The sequence below is a fragment of the Penicillium waksmanii genome (genome assembly GCF_028829765.1).
Source record: "Penicillium waksmanii strain IBT 27052 chromosome Unknown utg000009l:1.0-4314994.0:1.0-4318279.0, whole genome shotgun sequence".
NCBI lineage: Eukaryota > Fungi > Ascomycota > Eurotiomycetes > Eurotiales > Aspergillaceae > Penicillium > Penicillium waksmanii.
Genome location: NW_026643255.1, coordinates 1,960,695 through 1,975,216, shown reverse-complemented (window position 1 = coordinate 1,975,216; position 14,522 = coordinate 1,960,695). Strand labels below are relative to the sequence as shown.

The window sequence follows — 14,522 nt, the reverse complement described above, 5'->3', positions numbered from 1 at the left end:
CATCTAGTTTCAAGACGAGCATGAGGAAGCGAGAATGGATTTATATGGATGGCCGGAGAATCACTCGAAGAGTGTACGCGGTTGCACCACTTTCGGGACGTACTGTATCATTCTGGCCAATGACAGCATCCATCTTTCAACTGAAATGCCATAAGTTTTGACACCATGATCTTAATGGCAGAAAATATCGTTTACATTCTATTTAAAAAATAAACGCAGTCTTATTTCTAGCTATTTCATCCGTCACATTCCTAAGATTCTCTCTCTGCATTCTCTCGGCCCGCCCCCCCACTTTCCCCACTCGGCTTGATTGTCACCGACAGGGCGTGCGGGGGGCCAAAAAGATATCCATCACCGAGACATAGTGAACTCTCACACACGCACGAACCAACACCCCCAGGCCTCCAGAAACTCAATTAGATCCAAGGTGGCTGGCTCTCTGAGATAAATGCTCTTATCGGCTATCCGCGGAATTTCACGATCGACATCCCAGTCCATAAATTCAAGTTTCTCAAAGAGAACAAATCCTCCAAGAACAACCCCTTACCTCGCACTGAATTCATTCAATCGATTCAACTCCGAGTCCCTTTCAAACTCACCCTCCCATCCCCAATTCCAATTCCACCACCCAAAAACAAAAATGGCCGAGAACTCAAGCCACCACATCGTCGCAATAGAAGCAATCCACTGCCCAATCCCAGACTTCACCCTACCCACCCCGCACAAAAAGTCCGTCCACAACTGGACATACCCGCACGAACTCGAATCCCGCGTCAAAGACGCAACAATAATAATAACAACAACAACACGCCTGAACGCGGACATCCTGCATCCATCCAAAACGCCGCTGTTACGACTAATCGTGATCCTAGCCTCGGGCACAGACTGCGTCGACCTAGCAGCCGCACGCGCGCGCGGAATCCCCGTGTGCAATTGTCCCAGCACGAATATCGACAGCGTTAGCGAGCATGCTATTGGTCTTTACTTTGCGCTGAGGAGAAAACTTGTTCATTTGAGTGGTGTTGTGCGTGATGTGCCGGTGTCTTCTGAGGTGGGGGGGCAGTGATACGGAGTGGAAGAGTAAGGGTTCGTTAAAAGGACAGATGAAGATGGCGGATGGGGGCGCGCCTTTACTGTGTTCTCAGGAGACGATTGGCATTGTGGGTTTTGGGGCATTGGGGTCGAGGATCAGTGCTCTTGCCCGTGGACTGGGAATGGATGTTCTTATTGCTGAGAGGAGGGGTGTTACGCAAGCGCGGGGCGATCGGGTCTTGTTTGAGGATGCTTTGAAGAGATCGACTGTTTTGGTGCTTTGTTTGCCGCGGACGCCGGAGACAGAAAATATGATTTCGACGAATGAGTTCCGGATGATGTCAAAGCAGGCTGTGCTGATTAATGTTGCGAGGGGTGGGATTGTGGATGAAAAGGCGTTGGTTGAGGCTTTGAGGGAGGGTGAGATTTCGGGGGCCGGTTTGGATGTTTTTGCTAATGAGCCGATTGGGAGGGGGGATTCGCCGTTGCTGGAGAGTGAGGCTGATGGGTTGAATCTTGTGCTTAGTCCTCATCTTGCTTGGTTTGCGGAGAGGACGTTGGAGAATCTTCAGGCTGGGGTTAAGAAGACGGTTGAACAGTGGTGTGTTGGGAATACGATTAATAGAGTTGCGTGATATATTAGAATGTGAGGGTTGTCTGATGGAGATTGGTTAGAAAGGGTGATTTGGAAAGCATGTCTAACATCTCATTATTATAGATGTCACTGGCAGGGGATTGGGTTGACAGACCGGCGGAGACCTGGTCTACTACTAGATTTGATAGATCGAGAATCGAGAAAGTCCTAAATGCTATATTTCCGTCACGGCCTATACTATTATCCTGCTTCCTTTGTCTAGATCATCATCTCACTTTCACACACACACTCCTCCTCCGTCATCACACAGCTTTAAATGATGCGTGTCTCCAAATTGTCAATCATAAGCTCTTCAGCATGATCAGATCTCTGTGAATATCCGAGCCTATCTCGAAATCATGTTCACCCACGGTTTGATACCCCCACCGTTCATATGCACGAATGGCGCCTTCATTCTGCTCCCAGACACCGAGCCACAAATTGGTGAATCCCTGCTCCTGCGCGAGACTCTCAAGGCTGTTTGCCAATAATCTGCCAACACCCTTTCCCTGCACCGAAGTATGGACATATATTCGCTGCAATTCGGCTTTCTGGCTCACATGGCCAAGACAGGGGTCATCGCTTCCCCGCGTCAAATAGCCGAAGCCCACAACTTGACCGTTCTGATCCGCTGAGACGAGAAGCGTTCTAGTCTGATCGTTCAAGTCCTTCAGAATTGCTTCGATTGAGTATTCATTGTTTAGGTATGTTGCAAGTGACTGTGGTTCCACTGCATGGCCAAAACTGATGGTGAAAACATGGACGCCTATCTCGGCGATCGTGGCGGCGTCAGATTCCAGCGCAAAGCGCACGGTGAAAGGCGGTTGAGGAGAGGCCATGATTGTAGAGTGTGGTTTTTGAGAGAACTCGCGAAGCTATAAAGCGAGAAGAAAAGTAGAAAATGAGGAGATATAGTCCAATATTTGTTGAATGGTTTGCGAGAGTCTTTAAGACCAAAAGGGATCGACTGGTGGTTTCCTATAACGGTCTAGCCCTGCGCCCTTCAAAAAACCCCACTGAGAGGGTAGTTACCGCTGGGGTCCAAAGCTTGATTTGCAAGTCCCTGGCGAAACCCTGATGGTGCTTTAAATTCGGGGATATTTAAACGGTCGGAGGTTAGGAAAATAGGTATATCAAAGCTTTTATTCAGTATTAATGACTATTGGTAGGTTAGGAAATGAATCACATAATAACACCCGTTGTAGCGTAAAATCGGCCTCGGTTAGCACAGTCCCTCCTCCAAATATTTGTATATCTAAACAGTTTAAAAAGTCCACGCCACCGGAGGGCTAGGTAAAATTCTTTTCTAATTATACCAAGTTCATGTCATCAAAAATGCTGAGATCTATACCGCGCCACATTGAGTTATTCCTCACCCAAAGTCCATCTTTCTTCACAGCATTATTGCGTTCAATTTCATGCTCCGTCATTAAGATCCAAGAGTCATTTTCTCTGACAACAGCAGGGGAGGTCTGCGCGAAATTATCATCTTCTACAGCCAGTAAATCCCCATCGCTTCTGTGGTATCCATCATGATCCAAGTACTCAGAGCCACCACTTTGATAAGAACAAGAGTTTTCGGGAGATTCTTCATCTGGCTTCTGGTGCTGCACAATCTTCTCGGAGGTCCTCAATAAACGATTTGTAATTTCATTGTCTTCAGACGAGCTGTTAATGGAGGCCTGGATATTGGGTTCGGGATATTCTGGGATATCAGGAGTCAGAGGCTGACCCAGGGTGTCACTTTCTTCCTCTTTATCAACTCGCGCGTATAACTGCCCACGACCTTCCGTGAACCACGAACTTTGCCTTCCAAGCATTTTGATGTATCAGTATCATTTCTAAAAAGAAATGAGAATAGTGGACACTCACTTGGAATAATGATTTGTGTTCTGTTTCTTGCGATCACCAAAAATGCAAGCAACATTATCCTCTTTGCAACGATAACACGGATGTATGCCATAGCACTGAAAGGGAATTAGTATATTGTAACATATGCGGGTCCATTGGTTGCGTAATTTGCACTTTCTGGACCGACACCGGTCGCAAGCTTTGTGTGATCTTTTTATGATTCTTTGACGGGACTGGAAAGGATATGGGGCCATGTCCCTTGGCCGTTGACTTGTCATTGTGGAAGTTGTATGAGAAAGAAGAAGAAATTTCGGACTGATCACTATTCACCACTACTAGCAATCTTCATGTTCCTCGTCTACCGACAAGGCCCATTTTCAAGAGATAGATTCCATTGGTATCAACATTAGAGGGTGGTAAAGGACGGGCCAAATCTTGTCCCGAAATCAATTCAAATTTGTGATTGATTGAGAAAAGCCAATCAATCACTTCTATTGTGTCAAGAGACCCCGAGGTTCACCGGTTCCTACTGAGTTTCTAACCGAGGCTTCTCCCCATCTGGTCGGTGATTTCTCATCTTAAATTCGCAGGGGCGACACCAACTATGATTATCATCAAAAATCTTGAAAGTTTTGCATTCACCATCTTTCCTTTTGTAATGCCCTCTGCATCTTGGAATATCCAGGTTTAGTGTATAGGATTTCTAGATTTTGAAGATAATTCGATACAAAAAAGTTACTACACTACTGTTTCAATTCGGTCTAAGCGAATAACCTATATCATCTCTACGAAAGTTACGCTGGGAAAGAATTAAGATCTTTAACAATTTATCCAAGTAGTTTGTTCAGCCAAGTTTGAATATGCCAGGCATTTTCTCTTGTCCATGAGTTTGTAGATTTGGGGATATGTAAAGCTTGCTTTAAATAAAGATCACTGAAGAGCTGCCCATGCCTGAAGTACACCGGCAAATGCCGTGAGAAATCCACTAGCCTTTACTCCTCTCCGAATATACCAAGCAGAGCTCGCCCAAGAAATGAGAACGAGCAGAGCAGCCATGGAACGTTGAAGTGGCTCATCCAAAGATTTTGGATTTTGCGCCCAGCTGAGGTTTAGCAAAGCTGAGAGTGTATTTGTTAGGATGAAGCATAAATTATCTGAATACTGTTTCACCAAAGGGCAAGACATACCAGTCAAAATCAAAAACCCGCTTCCTTGGTACCATCCGACAGTGCTGCGTGTGAATGCGATGTTTGGCAGTTCCTGGAAGGCCCGGAGGTTCTGAAATTCTTTCGCGGCAGCCTGAAGAAAGCAAGTCAGACCTAATCTTCTCACAATATTGCTTCTTCAATGGCATTCATTTCAAGACTGACCGCATGTGTGAAAGCAACAACGAGGGAGCCATATCCGGCAACTTTGAGGAGAGTAGGGTCGGGCATTCTTGCTCTAAACAAGAAAAAGATTCTTGACTGGCTCTCAATCTTGAACTAGTTACTATTAGATCCGAATGAGAAAGGTGAGGACCATCAGGGGAATCATAACAGGTGAGTAAGGCCCAGCCCCCAGCCCCAAAACATCCCGAGTCAATTGCAACCTCGGCATGTGTTTTGCTTACTAACTGACATAATGTTGGTCCATACTGGCGAAACTTTGGTCCATATTGGCAGGTCATGTTTGCGACAACAACAAATTGCGCATTCTCAACAAGCAGAAAGACGGGCAGATAATCGGACCGGCTCGCTGGGGTGTGTACCATGGCATTCAATCGCCACTGAGATAACTAATCCCTGTTCCATTCACATGATGAACTTGGCAGCCTCGCAGGTTTAAAGTTTTTGTGTTGCAGAAATGGCAATGAAGTAACCCAAATAAGATGAGTGGCTCGATCCCTACTGAACTGGCCTCTTGACCGGTATTTTATCCGTCTGGGGAAAAAAGGAGCAATATCTTCAACCACTTCTTCCCACCTCCCACCCGGGCCGATAGCGGGGCTGACCCACTCAGATGCCCAGGGTTTGCGATTGAACCGAATACCGTCCGTCGGATTTGGAGCGTCAATTAGCCAAAATAACTACTACTAGTACATATTTATTAGAGTATTTTTGATATAAAAACCTCTAGGGGCAATTGACAAACCGGCCATTCATATCCTCGCAACTACTCACTCATTCGGCAAACCATCAATTTACAAAACGCATTTATACATCTATCCCTTTGCTTCATCAAATCCATTGGACTCTTGGTCGATCAACTTCAACAATGGCAGAGTACGAAATATCCCTTGTAACGGGCGCGAGCGGCTTTATCGCCAGCCATGTCGTTCAGCAGCTTCTCGAAAAGGGCCACGAGGTCCACGCCACGGTCCGCAGCGCCAAAAACCAAAAGAAGATCAAGCATCTCCTCGACATGCAAAACCGATGGCCCGGCAAGCTTACTTTGTTCGAAGCGGATTTACTTGTGGCCGGCTCGTTTGAAGCTTCCATGAAGGGTTGTTCAGTTGTGTATCACATTGCCTCGCCCTTTTTCATCGAAAACAGAATTCGCGATGGCCAAAAGGAAGTAGTCGAGCCAGCCCTTAAGGGAACACAGCACGTTCTGGACGCTGTTCAGAAATGCGAGACAGTCAAGCTTGTCGTCTTGACCTCGTCCATGGTAGCCATCTGCGGCGACAATGCCGACGTATTGGAAATGAAGAACAAAACCCTCTCCAATGAGTACTTCAATACCACCAGCTCGGTAAATCATAACGCCTATGCATATTCCAAAGTCGTCGCCGAGAAAGAGGCTTGGAAGTTACACGATGCGCAGCTGTCTACCAAACGTTGGAAGTTAGTGACGATTAACCCTGGTCTTGTCCTGGGGCCATCTTTATCACCAACTTCTGAATCTGGCAGTCTATCTTTACTTGACCAGCTCCTACGTGGACAGTTATTTTTGGGAGTACCCGATATGTGGTTCCCAATCGTTGATGTGCGAGAAGTCGCAACCGCCCATCTCCGCGCTGCTGAAAATCCGGACTCCCACGGTCGCTTCATTCTGGCAGACAACACGACACATGGCTTCGTTGAACTTGCTCGTATTCTCCGATCAATCACTCAATCTTCTCGAATTCCAAGAAATAAGATCCCAAATGCCGTGGTGCGCATGTCTGGTCCGCTTCTCGGCTTAAGTCAAAAATGGCTAAAACTGAACCTTGGTATCCCATTTGATATCGACAATCGTCCCAGCTTGGATCAATTAAGCATCGTTTACCGGCCTTTGGAAGAAACATTGGCAGATCATTATTCGTCATGGAAAAAGGCTCAGGGCTAACTGTATTGACATTGTCGCTGGGCCTTGCATAACAACTTAAATTCAATAGAATGTCCAATCCGCAGTACCTAGTATAGTAGATATTTTTGTCACTCAGATTCGATAGATACAAAGATTAGACTACCTAACATCACAGATTATTTTTCCATCTCCAATATAAAAACAAAACACCCCAAACACCCAGTATTACAATTGCTCCTCATCACGCAACCATCCATCTCAAAACACAATAACAGACTTCCCAACACCACCTTTCCCATCAAAAACAACCTGACAAGCCTCCCTAACCGCATTAATATCCTTAGCATTCGCCCTCGTCCCAACAATAGTCTTCAACTTCCCCTCCTCCACCCAACCCCGAATCGAATCCAGATCGCCCGCATTGGGTTCCAGAAAGATAGACGCGTACTTGACCCCGTACCTAGACGCACGCATCACTCGAATTCTATCCATGAAATTCAAGGCGATACGAATAGGAAATGGCACCGTAGCTTTATCCGCCTTGTCTGGTGATCGGCGCATAACGCTAGAATTTTGCAGAACGTCTCCAGAGGTTAGGATTGATACTGTAATTATGGCTCCTTTTGGACGCATTAATGATAGATACTCCATCGCGCTGCCGGTAGTGTCGAAGATGAAGTCGACCGATTGTGTAGGAATGACTTCTTTGGGATCTGATTTTCTGTAGTCGATGACTGCCAGCGGGGAAGATGTGAGTTCTTGAAAATCCAGTCCAGTGCAGTGTGTCCTGGTGTATATATTGAGTCTGGGTACTCACTTTCGTCCACAACTCCCTCGCCTAAAAGTTCTTTTACCTTGGGGACTTTGGCCGTGGAAACTGTGGTAATCACCTTGCCGGCTTTGAAAATGTTCTTAGCTAGTTGGCAAGCGAACAGACCAGTGCCACCCACTAGAAGACTCGGGGATTAGTACCCAATATTCTCAAGGTTGTTGTATGAGGTAAGAATCAGTGGGGTTGGGATTGGGATTGGGATTAGGATTAGGATTGGAACAAGCATACACCCAGCAGGAATGAAAACAGTCTTCCCTTCAAGATCCCCCTCATACCCCCTGAGCGACTGCAAAGCCGTCATAGCCGCAAGTGGGATCGAAGCAGCGTCCTCCATAGAAAGACCCACTGGCTTCAACGCGACGAATTCTTCACTTGACCTTGCGATCTCACTCCATGAGCCGCGGTGACATTCCGGTAACCGAACAAAAACCTCATCACCGGTCTTGAAACGGGTTACTTCGGAACCAGTCTCTAGAACCGCTCCTGCGCAGTCATAGCCGATTTTATACGGGAAGCTGTGTTACATCCAAGTCAGATTGAGAGAAAGGTGAAAAGCGGAGAATAAAGATTCTAGCATACGTACGTATCCTTGAGAACGGCCTTGGTTATACCCGAGGCCTTTTTCACGTCAATCGGGTTGATGCTCGCGGCGTGAACTTTAATTAAGATGTCGGTAGGGCGTTCGATGGATAGGGAGGGGACTTCGCTCAGTTCGTATTCATTGGGCGTGGTATGTTTTGGGATATTGATTGAAAGCATCTTGTTTTTTGTTAATCCGGGGTGATCCGACAGTCGAATCAAGTGAGGTTGAAGTCGAGATCGTCAGTTTAATAGGTGAAACTCTATTTGCCTCGCCTCGGAGCTTCAATTCGACCGACGGGAGCGGAGGAAATAATCATTTCCATCCAATCCGTTTGAGCCGAGATACTCTACCTGTCAGTGGGGAGGCCCACTCTGAAGGGAACTTGGAAATTTCACCACGCAGAATATCTGGTGATTTAGATCACTCGGATTTGAGAGCGATGGATCTACCCCTGCCTAGCGATTGCACCTTATCGATTCCGGTATTTAGCCATAATAGACTGTTCAAGTATTATAGCTGGGTGAGTCTATTGTAGACGAGTTATTTGAGGTAGGTAGATATCATAATACCCATATAAATACATAACCAGTCTCCATGAAGCTGTAAATGATCCATAGAGCCAGCCGAAAATGCTAAATAAACCAACCAGGGAAATGGAAAGGCTCGACCAACCCAGTCCGAGTCAGTCAGTATACAGCCACCCACATCCATCAGATCTAACTAAACCCAGTATTGACCCCAAATCCTCTTCGCCTCCTCATCTCCAACAAACCGGAACGGAACAGGGTGGATATCTTCAAAGCCCTCGTCGAGCGTAGGCTCCTGGTACCGACGCTTATAGTCTGCGAAAGCGATACCCGGCAGCGAGGCTCTGGACTCGGGGTTCTGGAAGAAGTTAGTAAGTGTTTCACTTGGAATGAACTTATGCCGGGTTGGCGCTTGCTAGTTAAGCTTTTAAGCTTGTTGGGGTTGGGGGGTTAGTCCAGGGGAACGTACGAGGATTTTGTTGGCAGCGCGCACGGTGGCGTTATGCTTGCATAGTTCTGGCGGGGCGAGGAAGTGAATGACGCGTACGGGCACAGAGAGCTCTTTTGCCAGGGTTGTCCAGTGTTCTCTTGTTTCCTGGTTTGCGTTGGTGTTGTCTGGATTGAGAGTGTAAGCGTGTGCAATGGGATGTTTTGCGACACGGTCCAGCGGAATTGCACTCGGGTCGATCTTATCGGCCGAAGAATGGCAATGAGGCAGTCCGCCGAGGAGCAAATATAGAACCAGAGGCATGAGGGTGACTCACCAACGACGACGGATTTCTTCGCTTCAAGAAATTCACGTGCAACCTTGAGGCATTTCTGACGCTGTTGAACAGTTAGCGAGAACCCTTAAAATATGAGAGACTGTCATACAGTTTTCAAGATATCTTGATTAACACGTTCGTAGCCAAGGGGCTCAAGATTGTTCCAATGATAGGTGGACTTTCCAGACCCAGGGCTACCACAGAAGAGAACAAGTTCGAGTGGATGTTTGCGTTTGAATTCTATCGGTATTAGTCGATTCCCCATATGTACCCATGATCCGGCATTTCTATCATGGAAAGCAGAACATACCTGTTTCGGGCTGTGTTTCAATATACTCCTTAGGATCAAAGAGTCCCGATGCCTCCACCGGATCCTGACCAAGGAAGAACTCCTCGGGCGTCTTGAACGAAATGCCGACGTTGGCGGCGAAACCACTGACAGAGTTAGGTCGAGTCAAACCAGACAAAGGCATCAATTATTCGGACTTGGATCCGCCGGGAACACTTACTGATCTGTCGCGGCGAAATCACCAGGCCGTCCAGCGGCATCACCCACATAGACCGAATTCGACATATCAACACCGACGACGTCAAGGTCATGGTCATCCCTAAACTCGGCCCACATTCCCGGGCGAGGTTTGCGATACTCTGTAGCTTCTGTAGAAGCATACACACTCATGGGAAGATCCAGCTGTGTCATGATAGCCGTCAATTTCTCTTTGAAGTTGGAAAGACTCTTAGAGTCGGCGCCTTTTTCTTTCTTCAGGCTGATTTTTGACTGGTTCGAGAAGAGAACGATCTGGAAACTGTAGAGTACCTTATTGGTTAACTAGAATTCGCCAACGACTTCATTCCGGACATTGACATTGACACTGGGAAAATAGACTCACCCTTCAGAACTCAGTTCTCTGACTTTTCGTGGAACGCCGGTGTCCCACCATTTCCAGTCTTCTGGGCCTTTAGCAAATTTATTTCCAGACTTCGTTTTGATCAATGTGCCATCCTTTTTCACACGGGAAGATAGATTAGCAAGATTCTTCTTTCTCTCTGAGAGAATGAACTCACAAGATCAAATGCGGCCACTTTTCGATCTTTCGACGGAAGCGTCGTGCTCTTGGATTCTGGCGAGTGTTTCCCGATAACCAGACCCTTTTCCAAGACCCGCCATGTAATTGGCCCAGGCTTTTTTTGTGAAGTTGGGGCAAAGAAGGAATTCACTGTTTTTTCTGGGATATGTTAGCACGCTGCTTCTTCTTCGCTGTCATGGGCCTGCCATTCTCTTACTGTTGACACTTGATTCAACCTTGCGGCGAAGCGGAGGCGGGGAAATAGCCCGAGTGGGGGAAGCCGTCCGCTTCATTGCCCCGGGGGCCATCTTGAATGCTTGCTTGATTGAAGACGTTGTGACGGTTTCCTCAAAATAAGTGGCGTCTCGATGTTGGATTAGATGAGGGTGGATTGAAAGATGTGTGGAGTTCCGAGAGGATCTTCCGACGCGCCTGAACGCGCTGGTTCACGAAGTCACATGGTTCCCCGCCCAAAATGGCATAATTGACCATAGTGGGAGAATGGGAGGCCCATCACACAATTAAAGAGACAAAAAGGCTTGGTTGAGAGTATACGGTTTGACATATACGAGCATAGTAGATTCGAAATGATTCATTTCTTCTAATTGATTTTATTTCTACTCTCCTCAATTTCATCGAGCGAGGTCGGAGGCTGCCTCTCCGGGTATCAAATTCATGACAGCCGACACAGATGCAAAGCAAGGCATACCTTGCACAAAATGCCACTATTTAACTCTCGTATCCAGTGACAAACGATCGGCCATTTCCAGCCGAACAGCCGACTTGAGCTGTTCGCGCAGCCCAAACAAGTGCTGCGACGCCGTCTTCATGGTTTCCTGGTTACTACCGTCCTGGACCATCATCGATGCCTGTAGGACATAACTCCCGCTCTTTTCCAGTGGAGCCATCTGCTGGAGGGTTGGCATCTGGTGACGGGGCTGGTTTTCTTCGCCGGGGGTGGTCGGGTAATGAAGCACGCGGTGAAGATTGATGACGATATCGTTATGGATGAACATGTCGCCTTCAACGAGATACTCGGTTACGAAGCTGTAGAAATTCCGAGTTAGCTTAGTCGCAATCAGGTGATCGATGGATCGATAATCAACCAGACCAGACCAGACCGTCAAATCGATATCATCTCCGGGTAGATCACGCCACTAACCTATAGCCCCACGCATTCATGGATGGCACGATGTCTCCGCGCGGTAGGGCGGCGGTCGCCATGACTCGGGACGTGACGGCGGACCGGGTTCCTGCTTCGGGGATATCTCTGAACTCCAGCTGCCAGGACTGCTGATCGAAGTCATATGCAGACCGGGGGATCGTGGACTCCGAGTCCATGCCATCCATCTTGGTATCGGTATCGGGGTCGGGGTTGACCGGGTTGGAATTCGCATTGGCGGCTGTGTCTGTGACACCAGCATCTGCAAAGTCGGCGGACTGGATGGGGCCCACGACCTGAGTGTAGAACATGCCACCGTTCAGCATCTTGTTCACGCGCTGTAGGTCCCCCGACTGCAGATCCTGACTGGCGCCGACGCGGGCATTAGCCACGCCGGGTTTGCGATAAGCTTTGAAGATCAGACGACGTTCGAAGCAGTGGCGAGGTTGCATGGCCGTAAGGCCGGCCAGCTGCTGAAGGAGCTCAGCATGTTGGTGTGTCGGGACCGAGGCGAACAGCAACAGCTCATGCATGGTCCTTCAAGCTTGGGGTTGAGTGGGTTGACAGAAGAGCGGGAGAATCCGGGTGTTGGTTAGTCAGGGTCCAAGCTTCCGGTGGCGCCTTATCGGGGGAAACTATGAGCAAGGGGAATTGCTAACACTTAGTACTCAGTACTGAGCATAGTTCTCAGCACTGGCACCACACCACTGGGAATACCTTGACACATAAGTCAATAGTCTGAGTATTTGGGTTTCACATGCTGAGCATATTTAGGTCATTTCGGATGAATTTTCAATTTCCCACACAGTGTATCAAGTACTCCATCGATTGTAGATTTAAGCTGCCATACTCCGTAGACACTAACGTAGAGGGCATCTCAGCGGGGTCTGCCCTACCATATAATCGTAATTATAGGAATCACTAAATCACTAAATCATCAGTAGTGGGAAGATCATTCGGCAATGTGGAGGGACCCAGAAAGGAAGGACGATCCTTTGAGGTTCAAAAATGGAGAAGCTTCACCGGAGTTGCCAGAAGGGTTAAGATCAGAGGGGGAGGAGGAAGGAATGGCTGTCAGATGCATCGGAAAATGGGTTTCGATGGCGTGCGGGGGAGGAGTACGGAGGAGTTGGCCGCGGCGCCGTCTACCAATGGAGGAGGGAGGAGCACCGCGCGGTAGAGTTAGTCACAGTTAAGATTGTGTGACTACCAGTGGTGCAGCTGCAAAGTACTCCGTGTCGGCTCCGGTGGGTGTGCGGAAACCCCAATGCGGTAACCTCCCGGCGAACTCTTCTTCTTATCTTCCTCCTCCTCCCCTCTTTCACACTTTCTCTCTCTCTCTACACTACTCTCACTACTCACTACTCAACCTCCTCCTTCCATTCAATCCATCGATACTCACCTTCCCAATTTTACCTCTCCAATTCCACCACTTCACCCTCGGTCGCGTCTCGGTCGGTTCGGATACTACCGGACCCGTTGAATTTCGCACAAGCCCCCCCCGTGAAATTGACCTTCTCTCCTCTACACACAACACCTCCACACACACACACACACCACACCATCACAATGCGTGCCACCTTCTCTCTCTGCAGTGCTGCCCGCACCCCTCTGATTCGCTTCATCGGCAAGCGCTCTGTCCCTAGTACGTCTCAACAACTCCTTCCCACCGGACCTACCCGGAGCCTCATCCACCCCCATTACCCGTAACCACCCAGCTAACCTCCAATTCTACAGAGTCCGTCGACCACACTCCTCGCGTCCACCCCGCCTCTCCTGTCGGAGCTCTTCCCGACTCCTTCGCCGCCTACCGCGCTAAGGCTCAACAGCACGGTCCTCTCGGTCGCTCTTCCTTCAACAGCGGCATTGGTGGCCAGTCCGGCCACGCCCTGGGCCCCATCCGCCCCCAGAGCGGCCAGTTCTTCGACCGCGCCGAGCTGCCTGCCCGTTTCGGCCGTCTGACCTTCAGCGAGGCTGAGATGGAGGCCATTGAGACTGGCGGTGCTAGCCAGTACGCGTAAAAAAAACCTGAAAAGATTCACGGAACCCGTCGTGGAGCTGGAGCTCGGCTCGGCTCGACTCGGGTCCGCCTCGAAAATCTGCCGGCACAGATAATACCATGTTCATGAGCGACGGACTACCACACTTCTCTCGGAAGTTGCGTTGAATGGAACGACGATACCCTGCTGGTGCCAAGTCTCTTTTTTTACCCTTTCATTATGCACGTTGACGCCGGCGACCGTGGCACACCGATGGGAATGGCAATGCCGTGGAGACTCGGACGCGAACGCGACACGCGAGATGCAGGCATCGCGTCGCAATCGAGATACCCCCCCGATCATCCATTCTTCTTGAGGGTGCCAATGGTCCGCCGGATGCAAGAAGCCGCCGCCCCATACTATTGATCTATGGGACACTTCCACTTCTTGTCACTCTCCATTGGGATCAACTTTTTTCTTCTTTTCTCGAACCAGGCGCTGGGGGTTGATTTTGGGTTTTTCATCACCGTTACCTTTTTCAAAGCGCAAGCTGCTCGTTAAAAGCGCAACCTTTTTTTATAGACGCCGGGTTCTGGTTTGGACTCGGTGGGATTGGATTGGAGACTATCTTTGGCACTGTGAATATTCGGCTATGAAGTACCGAACAATGAAGAAACATTCACTAAACATCAACTCTGATTACCACGTAGCTGCAACTGTAGTTCTAATTGTAGCAGTAATCGTTCTCCAGCTCTAGCTCTAGTTCCAACTCAACAACGCGTCCCCGCACGTGCCCAGCCTCGAGGCCCGACCCCAAGGCC

The 14,522-nt window shown here is 48.6% G+C and overlaps 10 protein-coding genes across 10 annotated transcripts; 4 read left to right on the top strand and 6 right to left on the bottom strand.

Annotated features, from left to right (window-relative positions):
• Positions 1–640: 640 nt before the first annotated feature.
• On the top strand, positions 641–1,667 carry N7481_011114 (D-isomer specific 2-hydroxyacid dehydrogenase family protein; the record flags this gene model as incomplete). The annotated part of the gene is made up of 2 exons (XM_057270333.1): positions 641–1,051; positions 1,104–1,667. The coding sequence occupies 2 exons, from the start codon at positions 641–643 to the stop codon at positions 1,665–1,667; spliced, it is 975 nt and encodes a 324-aa protein (XP_057117507.1).
• Positions 1,668–1,968: 301 nt separating this feature from the next.
• Positions 1,969–2,505, bottom strand: N7481_011113 (GNAT family N-acetyltransferase; the record flags this gene model as incomplete). Its single annotated transcript, XM_057270332.1, has 1 exon — positions 1,969–2,505. The coding sequence occupies one exon, from the start codon at positions 2,503–2,505 to the stop codon at positions 1,969–1,971; it is 537 nt and encodes a 178-aa protein (XP_057117506.1).
• Positions 2,506–2,976: 471 nt separating this feature from the next.
• N7481_011112 (uncharacterized protein) lies at positions 2,977–3,486 on the bottom strand (the record flags this gene model as incomplete). Its single annotated transcript, XM_057270331.1, has 1 exon — positions 2,977–3,486. One exon carries the CDS (start codon positions 3,484–3,486, stop codon positions 2,977–2,979), a length of 510 nt encoding a protein of 169 aa, XP_057117505.1.
• Positions 3,487–4,447: 961 nt separating this feature from the next.
• On the bottom strand, positions 4,448–4,953 carry N7481_011111 (uncharacterized protein; the record flags this gene model as incomplete). The annotated part of the gene is made up of 3 exons (XM_057270330.1): positions 4,448–4,635; positions 4,705–4,816; positions 4,888–4,953. The coding sequence occupies 3 exons, from the start codon at positions 4,951–4,953 to the stop codon at positions 4,448–4,450; spliced, it is 366 nt and encodes a 121-aa protein (XP_057117504.1).
• An 820-nt stretch (positions 4,954–5,773) lies between these two features.
• Positions 5,774–6,826, top strand: N7481_011110 (uncharacterized protein; the record flags this gene model as incomplete). The annotated part of the gene is made up of 1 exon (XM_057270329.1): positions 5,774–6,826. One exon carries the CDS (start codon positions 5,774–5,776, stop codon positions 6,824–6,826), a length of 1,053 nt encoding a protein of 350 aa, XP_057117503.1.
• A 219-nt stretch (positions 6,827–7,045) lies between these two features.
• N7481_011109 (NADP-dependent oxidoreductase) lies at positions 7,046–8,378 on the bottom strand (the record flags this gene model as incomplete). The annotated part of the gene is made up of 4 exons (XM_057270328.1): positions 7,046–7,545; positions 7,605–7,736; positions 7,848–8,134; positions 8,203–8,378. The coding sequence occupies 4 exons, from the start codon at positions 8,376–8,378 to the stop codon at positions 7,046–7,048; spliced, it is 1,095 nt and encodes a 364-aa protein (XP_057117502.1).
• A 544-nt stretch (positions 8,379–8,922) lies between these two features.
• On the bottom strand, positions 8,923–10,868 carry N7481_011108 (putative DNA 3'-phosphatase Tpp1; the record flags this gene model as incomplete). The annotated part of the gene is made up of 9 exons (XM_057270327.1): positions 8,923–9,087; positions 9,199–9,344; positions 9,494–9,554; positions 9,603–9,733; positions 9,804–9,928; positions 10,003–10,299; positions 10,384–10,496; positions 10,559–10,719; positions 10,778–10,868. The coding sequence occupies 9 exons, from the start codon at positions 10,866–10,868 to the stop codon at positions 8,923–8,925; spliced, it is 1,290 nt and encodes a 429-aa protein (XP_057117501.1).
• A 417-nt stretch (positions 10,869–11,285) lies between these two features.
• N7481_011107 (mediator of RNA polymerase II transcription subunit 18) lies at positions 11,286–12,255 on the bottom strand (the record flags this gene model as incomplete). The annotated part of the gene is made up of 2 exons (XM_057270326.1): positions 11,286–11,607; positions 11,723–12,255. The coding sequence occupies 2 exons, from the start codon at positions 12,253–12,255 to the stop codon at positions 11,286–11,288; spliced, it is 855 nt and encodes a 284-aa protein (XP_057117500.1).
• A 1,036-nt stretch (positions 12,256–13,291) lies between these two features.
• N7481_011106 (alpha-ketoglutarate dehydrogenase subunit KGD4) lies at positions 13,292–13,743 on the top strand (the record flags this gene model as incomplete). The annotated part of the gene is made up of 2 exons (XM_057270325.1): positions 13,292–13,367; positions 13,460–13,743. 2 exons carry the CDS (start codon positions 13,292–13,294, stop codon positions 13,741–13,743), a joined length of 360 nt encoding a protein of 119 aa, XP_057117499.1.
• Positions 13,744–13,941: 198 nt separating this feature from the next.
• N7481_011105 (uncharacterized protein) lies at positions 13,942–14,127 on the top strand (the record flags this gene model as incomplete). Its single annotated transcript, XM_057270324.1, has 1 exon — positions 13,942–14,127. One exon carries the CDS (start codon positions 13,942–13,944, stop codon positions 14,125–14,127), a length of 186 nt encoding a protein of 61 aa, XP_057117498.1.
• Between the last annotated feature and the right edge of the window lie 395 nt (positions 14,128–14,522).